Consider the following 15295-nt stretch of genomic DNA (forward strand, 5'->3'; position numbering starts at 1 on the left):
ATGTCAAAGTGAATCAAATTATTAAGAAACAAGTTAAAAATGGATTATGACATCAAGATTTTCACACCATGAACTGTTTACACAGATTTCAGAAGCTGCACTAAGCGGAAGGTGAAATGGAGCTGATCTAAAAACATTCAAACCTTTACCCCTACATCATTACAACATAACTAACATTTGTAAATGCTAAAGGTACGATTTTGAGTTGTAACAACAGCATCAATGTTCACTCATGATCTTTACTGATGCAGGTTAATTTCTGACATAGGAATAGGAAAATAGGAACTGAAGATACAAAAATCACAAACCACTCTACATATAAGTATTGCTTTAATAACATTTACATTATTTGTTAAAACCCTAAAAACTATAATATTTTAAGATTAAAAGTTCTATTGTAATTATTATTTACAGATGGATAATAAGGAAATAAAACAGTGGCTAGTTTAAATATAACTTTCGCATATTTCTCATTTAATACAACTACATATTTCTATTTAACACCATCAAAACAGATAAGAATGATTTTGAATGACTTAGACAGCTCAATACTTGATTTTAATAAATTATAATTTATTATTTACTCGATTTAAACAATAAAATAATTGGCGAAACAATACACATGACTGTACAGGTGAACTACAGATCCGTTACAAGCTAAGTAAATAAGTTATCACAATGTATTATATTGGAGCTCTTACTGTAAGGCACAGCAGCTACAAACAAGGAAACTTATCTCCATGAAGAGAAATAGCTTCCCCAACCAGCAGCTGAATCTGGACTTTGACCTGCAAAAATTTGATGAAATGATAAAACAAGAAAAAAAGTATATTAACACTAATTTATTAATACTTTAGTAGGTACCTTCTATTTTTAACACCACTGATATTCGCACATACTTATTTATTTAGCTATATTTCATAGGTTAATGGAATGAAGCAATCAGAATTGTGAATACCCCAAACCCCACTGATAAATTATATCATAATCATGTACCTGGATTAACTTGGAATTCCTTCTAGATTTATTCTATAAGTATTATAATTATATTCATTAGGTTGTTTAGCAAAGCGATATAGTAATTCAAGAATTAACATATACAAGACACTTATCTTGTACAATGTTAACATGGCCACTAACTGTCACATATATATATATACAGTACTTATGTAGCACTAACACAATTCTGTTACTTTGAAAGTGACTGTTTAGGAAGAATCACAACCGTTATATTTTATGTACATAAGTGGTGTCCAGTGTCAATTTGTAAGGACTAGCAGTTCAGGTCAAGTCCTTGTCTTTAGCTGCATTTCGATTATTGTTTATTACCAGCAAAACTATTTTTAGTATTCTTCTAAATTTATTACGAGAAACCCTGAAGAACTTCTCCTTGTCACCCAACTAAAGAAGCAGTTAACAAATTTAATAAACAGCATGTGGGGACTCTTAAAAACCATGAAAAAAAGATGCACGTTAGAGTATATTCTATAATATAATAGCGAATATTTAATATTTTGTTTCAAATATTCATGGTTGTAGAATACTCCAAACTTAACATGTTATTTCTTTTGAAATACTTTGAGTACATGAATTCTATAAATCTTCACTAGTATCTGGAAACAAAACATAGAAACCGTAATAAGTCTTTGATAAAAAAATGACATTGACATCATTAGTTTCAACTTCATTTTGACATCATTAGTTTCAACATAATTACATATAGATTTTTTCTTAAATTTTCTTTATTATTGGTTTCCATATTTAAAACCTGTTCAGATCGTCCACCAGGTCTAACAAAACCAATTGCTTCATAGAGTTCCTGCTTCTTATTTATATGCCATGATACATTTTTTCCCATGGCTATCAGCGCATATTTATAACTTTTTCTTGGGTTTTCCGATTGCTACTGTGGTATCTATAGTACTAGTTACCTATCAATCTATGTAAACACTCCTCAGTTTATTGCTTTTACTCTCTTTAATATTAAGTGCTTCAAAGCAGTTGGGAAATTTATGGCTCAGTGTACGTTGATTTAGGTGATATTTTATTTTCTTCTTACTACTGTAGAGAACAATAATTCCTTATTAACCTTTCTGTTTTTGCAGTTCACTCATAGCAGCATCAATATAAATAGGAGTAGAGGTACAAGCTCTCAAATTATGTATTTCAAGTCTATGGTTGCCCACTGAAGACTCCTTACATCTGTTGTTATAGAAACTATTGGTATTTCTTAATCGAATTTCAAGTAGTGCTATTTTTTCTGTTAGAATTATTTCTTCTTCTTCTTTTAAAACTCTAATTGAGTGTTATGGCTTCGGAGTTCATTTAATTGACTATTTGCTTAATTTAGGTCCCATTTTATTATTGATGAATACAGTAGAATGTGTATTTGTAGTATTATTGTGTCTTACTTACTATTAAGTGTATATTAAAGCAGAGAAATTTATGCTATCTTGTTATTGAGCCGCAATATAATGACTTAAAATTGTGAAATCAATTAATAATAATACAAGTATAAATTGCCTATTTGCTTAATTTAGGTTCCATTTTGTGTTTTAACAACAATAAGTAGATTATCAACTTCATTTTCCAGTTCCTTTGAATTTCATTAGTGATGATTTTCATGCTTCTAAACTTCTCATTAATATCCATAGTTTCTTTATCTTCCAAACAACTACTTTTAGAAATCATAGTTTCTTTTTTATTATTATTTTCATAAATGCAGCCCTTTTTAATTTCATTTTTCTTTTCCAGGTTGTCTGTGGACAACGGACATTGTACACAGAGATACTCCAATTAGAATCTATTTATTTTTTGGAAATATTTGGTGCTCATATAAATACATTTCAAATAGTGCCATTTGTTACAACTACCTTTATACAAGACAGCTTGAGCACACATGCTAACATTCTTAATAAAAACACACAGCACAGGGATATTTAGACTTTTTCATTTTTTAGGGAAAGTGTATATTAAAGCAAGGAAGTTTATGCTATCTTGTTATTGAGCCGCAATATAATGACTTAAAATTGTGAAATCAATTAATAATAATACAAGTATAAATATTCTAGTATTTTGATTACAATTGAATCTATTCACTCTTTTTATTTAATAAAAACACAGAACAGTGTATTATTAATTACACTATAGAATTGCAAGTAAGCAAACTTGTTATCAGATAGCACAGATGATGAATCAAATAACCTCAGTCAAGTTTCAAGGTCAACTATCATGATAAGACTCAAGCTTTATCAATTGTCAATGTCAAAGTTAGGTTGTGCTGTGACTGAGGGTGGAATAATCTCCAACAGGAAAATACCACAAAAATAAATTGGTATTAAATAAAATTAAAAGATTGTGAATACTACTATTTCCTTGTTAATACATTAGAAAGAGGGTGAGTTTTTTAATAATGTATTAATAACTCACATTGTTTTTCATAGCCATAAGCTCTTTTAATAATAAACCACAGTTAATCCACCAGTCCCAAAACATGTGATTTATCAAACTGAAAAGATGAGTATTTTACAATTTTATTTATCACTAATATTAAATATAGAAAGTAAAAGTTATTATCTCAAAATGATTTAAATACTCACACTTTAACACTTCCTCTCTAAGAACACTAAAATTAACTTGATAAAACAATATAAAACTGGCACTTGTCACAATCATAAGCTCAGTGAATGCTAACTTGGGCCTTTCTAATAATAAATATGAATTAAGCACATACATAAAAAATAGTAATGTTGGTTTTTCTTTTATCCAAGGAAAGCAATTATATGAAGACTTTCTCTTTTCATGTGAATTGATAAAACTGCCCATGACGTTTTTATAGAACTTGATGATTTTTAAAGAAACCCGCTATTTCTTGAGAAAAATGTCTATGCATCTGAATATGTGGGGTAAAAGCAATAACTGGTGGAAAAAGTTATTTAACCTTGTATCAATCAATCAATCAATCAAACAGTTCTTTATTAACATTTTCTTGGAGAAAAGTAATAGAGTCAGATTATTTACATACATCAGCAAATATAAAAGCATTGGTTATGGATGTTCTGTTGTTGCGTTATTCCTCCAGTCAAGGAACTCCTTCACAGAATAGATTGATTGTTGCAGCAGCCAATTTTTTGTAGCAGTCTTCAGGTTTCTTACGGGTAGGGTCTTCAAATGGTCAGGAAGCATGTTGAACAACATAGTGCCTTTGTATGAGGGCTTTTTTTCGTAAAGGCTGAGGTGATGAGAGTCCAGAAGAAAGTTGTGTCTGTTTCTGGTGTTGTAGTGGTGTTGGTTTGCCAGTCTTGTTTGGTTAGATGTGACAGCGTGCATGATGGTTTCGAGAATATACAGTGCCACTACAGTCAGGATTTTTTGCTCCTTAAAAGCTTCTTTGCAACTCTCACGACAGTTCAGACCTGTGAGGGCTCTGATCGCTCTCTTTTGCACAACCAGCACTCTATGTAAGTTCTGGGCTGTTGTTCCACCCCAGGCCACCAAGCCATACCTCAAGTGCGACTCAAACAAGGCAAAGTATGCGATCTTTGCTGTTTGAGAGTCACCTATTTGGTTCATTCTTCTAATGACGTATACACTGCTGCTCAGTTTTTTAATAAGATGGTCTACGTGGGGTGTCCATGAGAGAGTGCTGTCGATGGTTATGCCAAGATATTTGGTTGAGTCAGCAATGGATAGCTGTGGAAGAGGGTCATAGTTGTTTCTGGATGGTTGTATAAAATTTCTAGCCTCAAATGCTAAATAGACACACAGTTGTATTCATTATGAAGCTCTTTCAGAAAAATGAGTCACCAGAATCAATGTAAAATACATTCAACACAGTCGTAAAGTAGTTGATTACACATAACCTGGCCTCTTTAAAGCAGATTATTTTCTTTGTTGTACAAAAAATGGATAGGAACCAGGACCAACTACTTCTTCAGCCTGGTATCTGTTAGCTTTCACGTAGAAGATTATTGAACAGGTTCGTTTGAGCTTTACAACGAAGTAAACGCCATCCTTAATAGCAGCATATGAGAATTTTCTGATTTTCTCAACTTTGCATAGTAGTCTACTTAGCTATTGTGTGTGACGATTTGAAAATATTTAACTTAAATTTTCACAGAAACAAGGTGAATCGACTTTGAGTTAATTATAAGTTAAAACTACGCTAAAAAAATGTTAGATGTGGGCAACATGTAACGAGGAAGGATCCACCACAAACTATTCCATTCTACAACAGTTTATACATCAGCTGATGCAAGATTCCCTCAAATGCTCACAATGAAAATACCTCATCTAAGAAAGTTAGCAATTCAGACAGTATTTTCCAGAGCTAGATTCGAACTGTAAGAATCTGTAAGAAATCTATTAGCATGCAGTGAGATTGAAACAATTTCTAACCTAAAAGAAGAGAAGCAAGATGAAGTTATAAATTTATCTAACACTGGTACTGTAAAAATTTATTCAACAATGTAAATCTCATTTGATTTTAGTTAATGGCTTGAGAAGATCATCACCAGGAGGACCCACAAATGCATTAACTACACCTAACATTTGTGACTATGTACAGATGTGAATGAACCTTAGTTCCTTTGTGCTTTATGAGAAACAAGTATAAAAATCAGTTAGAATCTGAGGAATTTTCGTATCAAAGAGTAAAGCAATGAATCCGACTTATTAGAAATTATTAGTACAAAAAAAAACCAACTTTTCACAACATTATGAATATGTTAGACTAAATGTGCTGCATAATTATTCATTATGACTACATACAACATTTAGCTAATAGCTTGTGTTATAATGTATGACTGTATATATAAACACAAATATTTTGATGTTACAAAGAAAACCCAACCCATAGTAAAAAAAGAATAATCTACCACAAGATAATATTTAATTTTTTTAAGTTGTAGTGAAGAAGGAGGAAATACCTTATCACCGTATCAGGATGAGAATGTTATCAATTCTTTTATTACTTAGAACATTAGTTCCCAATTAATTTTTTGAAGGGTCCCCAAAACCTGGAGCCATTTTTTGTGGAAAATTTTACTGGACACCAACATATCCAATCTGTTGTGAACTAAAAGTACATGTTTTATTATAGAGTGTCATTAATTGTTTGTTATTAACACACAAACGAAATACTATCAATCAGGACTTGCAATAAAATAATTCAAAACAAATATAAAAACACATCTAGTTCATTCTTCTAATAACAAACAATAATATTTAAAGCGATGTAATTGGTTTATCTGTAGAAGTATACACGTGATCTAAAGACACATGCTTTGATTTAGACATCTTTCCCTTGTAAAGTCTCTATAAATTCCACCAAGCAAGTTGCTAGCAATTATCCACAATAAATGTAATAATCCATATACAAGCAGATTGTGCTTTTAAACTAATAAAACACTGATTTTACTATGGCTAAAATTTCACTTCAGCCTGTCCCCAGCATCCATTATTCACAATAGTCCAAAAACAAGCAATTCTTAAACTAACATATGTTACTGTACAATTTTCCTTCCATTGCATGCCACATTTAGAAGAACTTAGAAGGAATAAAATAAACTAATACTCTTTTACAAGTGTTTTGTGGAAAGGATTCATTATTTTTTTATATAATTTAATTCTCGTGGCACAACATAACATCTTTATAAAAGGTGTGTATACATTACTTAGTAGAAGTGCTCAGTATATTTACACTATAATCTGAAATTCATGTTCTCACATATACCGTGAGCTAACATTGATGGGTTATTTAGGTTAGCAGAGAACGATGAATGTGTAAGTATAGTCACAGGACATTAAAAAATATTTACAAAAACTATATAGTCCATAACAATTCAACACTAGATAGAACTTTATATACTCATAAATAACAAGAAAAATATAGGTCCAAAATCAGAACCTTGAGGTACAACCAAATTGGAAACAAAACTCTCAGTAAACATTCCATCCAATTGTATTTTAAATGTCCTTTTATACAGGAACATACTACTGTTCACATATTACTTACCTAAGTAGATTTAACAAACCCTGAATAAATTATGACAATTTACATATTAAGTTTATAAATTAGAGCAATCAATTTACATTGTCATAACAACTTATTTTCTGAAATATTTTACTTTCAATAATAAAAATAATTATATACAACATAAAATTTTATGTCTGCATGCAATTACTGTACTATATATAAATACAGGGTGAGTTTTAAGTCCCTTCCCCCCCTATTTATTTTTAAACCGTATAAGTTAGGAGGTTTAAACTCCGTACATATTCCGTTAGACCTAAATATCTTGTTTTTCATGGGTTCATTGACTCTCCACCTCCAATGGGGGACGGTCCACGAGGAGTAAGCCGAGATTCTTAAATGTAAGCATAGGTTGATATGCACATCAAATTAAAGGTCTCTGTAAGTAGAATACAATGCCGCAAACCGGACCTCAAAAGATTAATCCTAATGAAAATTACAGGGTGTTAAAATGTACAAAATAGTAAATGTGCTATTATGTGCGTTTTATCGCGCAACTTTTTAAAAGTTCGTTTCAAAACAATTTTTCTATTGCTGTTTATTCTTTAAAAGAAACTTTATTTGTTGTTTTTAATGATTTTAAGGGATCACTGGAAGTCCGAGATCTAGGAGTTAACTAAAGGAATTTAATAAGAAGTCGATCATGTGTTTTGTGTCGCCTTGTAAGTATTTTATTTAAAGAATTGTTGTCTTACAAAGGTTTTAGACCCATTTATTTTTATTTCAACAGCGATTCCGGTTCTAAATATTGTACGATTCCGATACTAGTAGATTGTTACTTACCCTTTTATTGTAGTAGATGCTCAAACTGATTGCCTGTTACTTCCTGACAGTAGTATAGTCTGTTAACAAATTCACCCTCCTTACACGGGTTAGGATTTCTGGTGTTACTTTCCTGCAGGCCTCAGTAATTCTGTTCCGAAGATCTTCCACACATGCGAGTGGTGTACAATAAATCACAGACTTCAAGTGTTCCCACAAAAAAAATCCAGTGGGTTCAAGTCAGGGGACCGTGCCAGCCATTCTATTGCCCCGCGTCGTCCTATCCACTTCTCACGATTAATGTACATTAAGGTAACCACGAACATTAACATCGTAGTGTGGAGGAGCACCGCCCCGCTGGAACCTTACTTATCTTCTCGATTAAACTCCCCACCATTAGTGCGAATTGTATTTTCTATTAATGGATGAATATTATTTTGGAGCATATGTAAATAAACTTTCTCCATTTAAATTTCCGTCAATAAACAGTGGGTCCAATCACGTGGTTACCAAAGAGACCTGCCCAAACATTTACTTTCTGGGGATACTGGGTATGATGTTCTCTGTGAACATGGGGATTAGAGTTATCCCAGTATCTGCAGTTGTGTCTATTCACTAAACCATTTACGTAAAATGTACTCTCATCACTAAAGCAGATATTATTTACGGTTCTGGATTTGATATAATTAGTCTATCCCATAGTTTCACAGAACTGCAATCTTCTGTCCGGGTCATCTTCATTTAATGCGTGATGTAGCATAATTTTGTAGGGATGAAATTTGTGCTTCTTCAGGGTTATTATTGCTTTTGCGTTGTGATACCCCGATATTGTCTGCTATTTGTCTCGAAGAGGTTTGAGGATTTTCACAACTGTACAAAGAACCTCAAAATCAACTTCTTCTGACAAAGGAGGACGGCCTGAACGTTTTTGCATCAGTAACGCTACCAGTCTCTCTAAATTTTGTTATTAAACTGCCTTAAATAGGTTCTGCTAACAGGTCTTTCTGGATGGTTTTTCATTAAATCGTCTCATTGTTTCGTGGTAATTATTCCCCCAGAAGCGCCAAAAATAAACACCATGTCAACTTTTTCTTGAAGAGTGCGAGACATGTTTCTAACTTTAACAGCACTAAAACTAACAAGGTCAGTAGCCACACTGCAACTAACAAGGTCAGATACTTAATGGCCCAAGTAACTGAAACCAAACATAACAAGTCTCTGGGAATACCCAGATAACATACAACTTTAACTTTTACAAAACGACACAGGGACTATGTCAAAGATTACATTTAAAAAATGCAGACCACAGATTCTGAACAAAATTATTATTAACAAAATTACGAATTATCCTTTTTTAATTCAGATTGTAGCACAGTTTCCAGCGTTAAAAGGCAATGTTAAACGACAAACGACACATCACATGACCGACTTCTTATTAAATCCTTTAGTTAACTCCTAGATCTCGGACTTCCAGTGATCCCTTAAAATCATTAAACACAACAAAATAAAGTTTCTTTTAAAGAATAAACAGCAATAGAAAAATTGTTTTGAAATGAACTTTTAAAAAGTTGCGCGATAAAACGCACATAATAGCACATTACTATTTTGTACATTTTAACACCTGTAATTTTCATTAGGATTAACCTTTTGAGGTCCGGTTTGCGGCATTGTATTCTACTTACAGAGACCTTTAATTTGATGTGCATATCAACCTATGCTTACATTTAAGAATCTCGGCTTACTCCTCGTGGACCGTCCCCCATTGGAGGTGGAGAGTCAATGAACCCATGAAAAACAAGATATTTAGGTCTAACGAATATGTACGGAGTTTTAAACCTCCTAACTTATACGGTTTAAAAAAAAAATAGGGGGGGAAGGGACTTAAAACTCACCCTGTATATAAAATACAACACATTATTTGATTTATATCAACTTTCATATAAATTTTATCCTGATCATAATTTTAAACAGCTGATAAAATTTAGTGCAATACGAATTTACCGATTATTAGTTCCAGATTGATAATTTAAAATAAAACCATATAAAAAGAAAAATATTCTGAAAAGTTTTATGAAGCATTTATGTGTCTGTACAGTTTTTACATCAATTTCAAAATAACTACTGTTACTGTAGTGTCTGTTAGCCTCGTTTGTGACAAGCCCACAGATGTAAATCACACATTCCAAGGTTGTGATGAGTGGGGCAAAGGCCCAGCTACTTTACAGGTCACTGTGCTGGCCAGCATTGAGTCGTCATGGATTTTATTTTATTATCACATCTTGGTTTAATGATCTCACAGAAATAACTTACGTCATAAGTACAGTAATAATAGAGTATGCAATATAATATGTGTCAATTTCAGTTTTAAAAAGAACGTTAACTTAAGCTTCAGTCTCATCTCCCATCTCATTGCTATCAGTCTCATCTCCAATTCAGGAATTCCTCTTTAGAGTATAAAAAAGGTCTGCAATCCAGCCATTAAATAAGTTCTTCTTGAGTGTGGTACAAGGTCCGATCCATTGGTTGCAAGAGAGGTTGTTAAAGTGCACGGATCCTTTGTAAGCTGGTTTCTTTGCAAATATACTCAGACGATGTGAGGGCAGAGTGTAGTTAGAGGCATTTCATCTGTTGTGATTGTGTATGTCTCTGTATCTGGGCTGATCTATAGAGATAGCATTCATTACCACTTCACAAATGTAACGTGCCACTACCATTAGTATTGAAGACCGTTCTGCAGCTGTCCAGATCTGATAAGACTTTTAATTACCTTTTTCTGTTGTACTATGACTACCTAAATAAGTGCTCCCAGTTGCTCTTTATGTATAAATATTCAAATAGCGCAAAATAAGCAGTTCTGGCTGCTTGAGTCCCAACTATAGTTAGCACATATGCTTAATTCTTTGTTTACATAGTTTTTCTGAGCTCAATTTTTAACAGAGTTGGTCAATCTGGCTTGCAGGACAGATTTTTATGAAAAAAAAATTCTTGAAATATTTTGGAAAAGGTTTAGTTGTAAGTTCAGGTAGCACTTCTCAATTTTAAATCTAAAACATATCTGATAGTTTTGTGCTTGTTTAGTACATGTCACTTTCACTACAGTATTGCTTTGAAAGTTGTATCTTGTTTGTTAAAATTATAACAGTGTCATCTACATCCATAACTACTTGGCAAAGGTCTTTCCGATAATGTGGCAAGTCATTGGTGGTCAGCAGAAAAAGGAGAGGTCTGAGGTCTGGGTCCTGAGGCATACCTCTCCAATGGTTAGTGGTTGAGATTGGATTTTTAATATTGAAACATTCATTCAAAGGCTGTTTTAGTTTGCCTTCTGCCTATTACATAGTTACTAAAACAGTCTAAGGCTCTTGTTGTATTGTCCCGGTCTTGTTTTCTCCATTTGTAGATCATGGTCTACACAGTTGAATGCCTTGGTTAAATAATAGGCAAATGACATTGCATTCTCCTTCGTTATTCAGAATGTGTTAAAAAAGCTGGATAATTGCTGTTGATGTATATTTACTTTTCACGAAGTCATGTCGCCATTCAATAAGCAAATTCCATATTTATATGGCCTATAAGGTTTGTTGGGGCAATTTTTTCCGATGATTTTAGAGAAGATTGGTAATAGAAATGGGACAATAACTGCTTGCTTAGGATATTGGAACAGAATATTTCAGGTATACTTTGCAATTTTGTGTGGTGCGGGGAAAATACCTAGTTAAAAAGACAGATCGATTATAAACGTTAACTTCTTTACAACTTTTAAACAATTTTGCGGATATGTCATATAAGGTTTTTGGTTTGATGGTATTAATGACAATGCTTACAGTGATCAATGTCTGACTTCTGGTTCAGATTACATCTTTTTCATAACCTCAGGAGTTCTTTGTCTACTGGCTTGTATTGAATGGTACTAAAAATCATTGAGTGTTGACAACATGTTTAATATTTAATTAATTTACAGACTCACTTTGATTTTTCTTACACCTTGAAAATGTGGTTCCAATAATAAACTAATCACAAGATAATGTTATTGTTCAACTATATTTAACCTGAAAATGATAAAATTACATTGGAAATTGTAATTTGTAAGATATGATATTACATATTTAATATCTAGCCCCCATTTTAAGTTTAACCCCTAATATAATAATATTCTAAGCCAAACTGTCACAAGCTTCCATAAAAGTACCAAGCAAGAAAATATCTTGTCAGCGTTTCAAAAATCTTCATGAGCCACTTAACTTGCATGGGTAACCAACTAAATGAATTTTTTCACAATTCCATGTAAATGATCCCATTTTACAAGTTCCAAAATGTCTCCATTCATCATTGGAAACCTTTCATGCTACCAAACATGTTTCTAATTAAATAGGAATTCTTACTTGACTCGAAGTTTATTTTCTCCGACAAAGAATAGTTTTTTTAACATATTTCAAGTGTGTAAATAAGTTGCTCAGATTCACCTAAAACATCAATTTGATTTAAAAAAATACATGACTTATACATTAATTAAGTCTTAATTCAAAATGTCATTATAGATTTAAACCATGACAGGTCACATTTAATGTGGCCTCGCATAGCAATAATTGCACAGAAAGAGTTTGTTCATCATATTAGTGCCTTTGTTCAAAAGACAATACTTTACCAGGATCTTAACTCAAATCCTAATTCCCTAACTCACTTTCTTTGTAAAATCAGCAATAACTGTCACAAACAAAGCCTTATCCAGATAAAATACAATCCTTTTACAAAAAATTTTAGAGCTTTGCCTTATAAAAATAACAAAATATGAAAGGAATTTGACAATAATCTTTTAAGTTATTAAGAAAAACAACTGAATGAAAAATGTGAATTCAGCGGGTTTTGAAACCAATTTCTAATTTTAGCATTATTTGAAACTTATATTTTACTGATGCGTGAAATAGGTTTTCAATATTACCTACCTCGTTTTAAATTTTTTAAATAGAGATATGAAGTAACATCAATTTTAGATCATATTTTATTTTACATTTTTATTTAAATCTGAATTAATCTGTATTCATATACATTTAAATAATTTAAAACCCCAGAATAGGGGAAAAAACAGAATTTCACTAAGATTCAGCTTTTTTAACACTTCTATTCTTGGTTGTTGGAGGTTTTCTTCCTTGTCCGTTTCTTGGAACATGAAGTAAGATAAGTTCATACAACATCTTGTATTGTAAAGGTTTTTAATTAAAAACATGCGTATGTATTTTAATTAATTCATTTTTCTAATTAAATGAAGACTAAAAGTGAAGTAAAAAGAGAACACTATTGGAAGACACGTGACATACAGCACTCTCACTGGCTGACTTGGATGTTGTAGTGTTTGAAAGCAACATGGCATAACCCCCTGGTAGAGTTTAGTAGATGTTTATATTTTAAAAATATTTCAACTAATTTTACAACATGATCTGGCGGATTTAGAATCAAAATAATTTTATTTTTGAATTTAACATGTTTTAAACTACGAGAAATAATAGATAACTAATCTTCACAAAAATTGGATTTGGGGTTTTTTTTAACAGGAGCCAGCCACCTGTCTCATAACTGATAATCTACTTAACCAGTTCAATGTTATGTAAAAAATGAAAAAAACTAATTTCCATATTAGTAGTTGTAGGCTATATGTTCATGTTTTGTTTTATATAACACAATATTAGTTGCCAATTTAATCTTCTTCTATTCCCTATTATCTGACATATTGACTTAATCAACATTATTACCACCACCCGTTTAAGTCAAATAAATGAAACTGTATTGTAATATCAATTTGAATACAGGTTGTAAATGTTAAAACTATCCAAAAAGTCACACTTGTAGTTATTTTTAATTTTTAAATCTTAAATGTTACTGTTTTGTTAAATATTTATAGAGAAAGTAATCTCTTGATAAACAAGATAACATTTTCAATGTTTTGTAGATTGAATATATTGTTCTAGATCTGATGACTCACCTTTGGCAATGATCGTAAGTCTCTGGGTCTCTTCTGGACTGAGTTGTAACAAAGTAGTTATCACTGGTACCAACCGCAGTCGATCTTCACCCGTTTCCAGCGTTACAAACTGTTTACAAAATATTAACAACATTTTGTTATTAATAAATATTTTGTTACAGAAAATTTAATTTCCAAATAGAGAAATAGATCAAAATAAAATCTAAACAATTTTAATCTAAACACCTAGGATGTGAATTTTGGATTTTTTTTATAGCACTGTTGGAGGTTAGCCATTAAAATGTCATAAAAGCTTCATAGGTGCAAAGTAAAAAGCAAAAAGAAATCACTATTTACTAAGGAGCAATATTATTGACTAACCTTGAAAATAATATTTTTCATGTACTCAGTGTTCTGTGCGTGAGGCTGCCGCTGGATACATCTCTCTAACCGACCAATCTCCTTCTTGAGTACAGCGATGAGTTGCTCTTTGCGGGCTGCATCCTGTTCAGTCTCTGCCAGTAGTGCTGCTTGGTGATGTGCTCTCTTGTGGCTACGCTCCAGCTCTGCCCGCAGTTTACTGACCTCCCCCTCCAGTTGTTCTCTCTCCCCGGGGAACTCTGCCAACAGTTACAAGTAGCTGTCACATACGTTTCTGCCAGTAATTTCATCTAGTAGTGAGCTCTTATGACTTTCAGCTATGCTCATACCCCTTTATTATGAATTATTACTCCTTAATGGCGAATTTTAAGTGCCTCAATTTTAGGAGGAAAATAATAATTAAATAGCCACTCAAAGCAGAAAGAGACACAAGTTACTGGTATTAAAAGTTTTGTTAAACTTTAAATTTCCATTATGGTTATGTTAGGAAATATTAAATTGACATTTACCAATTGGGTTGTCACTGGACTCCAGCAGTTTGTCCAAGGGCAACAGTGGTTTTGGTGTGCTTGGTACAGGTGAGTTGCTGGGTGAATACTCCGGAATGTATTCAGAACCCTACAAACAGGACAAGTTATTGAGACATAATATGACCCTGTCGATTAACTGTATGGTAAATTAACTTTGATTTTTATAATTTGAAATGAGAATTAAAAAGTACGTTACTTATATTGTGAAATTAATTTTGTTGTCACACCACATTCAATTAGAAAGGAAACCGCCTTTGAATGTATAAATTAAAACTAATCATTATTAAATTAAACACTGAAACTTGAAGAAGATAATGTGAAAAAAAGACTATATGTAAAAACAAAAATTAGGTTTTCATAAGTGTAAAAATAAGTCCAAAGTTTAAGTTTCAAAAGTAATTCCAGAACATATGAAATTAGCACCTCTCCATCCTCTCTCTCCAACAGAGGTGGCTCTGTCCGGGTGGTGATGCTAGCTGTCACAGCCTCTGTCTCTGCTGATGCCACTGCTGCCACCACCACTGGCTCTGGTTGCTCTCTCAGCTGTCTTCTTAGCCCCTCTATCTCCTGAGTAAAGCGTACTACCTGTTCTTGGCTCGCCTTATCCTTTTCTTCCAACTGATTCTATAACAA

The 15295-nt window shown here is 32.4% G+C and overlaps 1 protein-coding gene across 1 annotated transcript in view; it reads right to left on the reverse strand.

The window, feature by feature from the left end:
* Positions 1–308: 308 nt before the first annotated feature.
* LOC124359625 (GRIP and coiled-coil domain-containing protein 2-like) overlaps positions 309–15295 on the reverse strand; it is a 61654-nt gene continuing 46667 nt past the window's right edge. The window contains exons 15-19 of the mRNA XM_046812526.1: positions 15086–15286; positions 14642–14750; positions 14133–14371; positions 13773–13881; positions 309–788 (exon numbers count right to left, since the gene is read on the reverse strand). Of these exons, the coding sequence (XP_046668482.1) occupies positions 733–788; positions 13773–13881; positions 14133–14371; positions 14642–14750; positions 15086–15286 (714 nt within the window). The 3' untranslated portion in view covers positions 309–732. The remainder of the gene's footprint in view (positions 789–13772; positions 13882–14132; positions 14372–14641; positions 14751–15085; positions 15287–15295) is intronic.

The sequence above is a fragment of the Homalodisca vitripennis genome, chromosome 4 (genome assembly GCF_021130785.1).
Source record: "Homalodisca vitripennis isolate AUS2020 chromosome 4, UT_GWSS_2.1, whole genome shotgun sequence".
Classification (NCBI taxonomy): Eukaryota; Metazoa; Arthropoda; class Insecta; order Hemiptera; family Cicadellidae; genus Homalodisca; species Homalodisca vitripennis.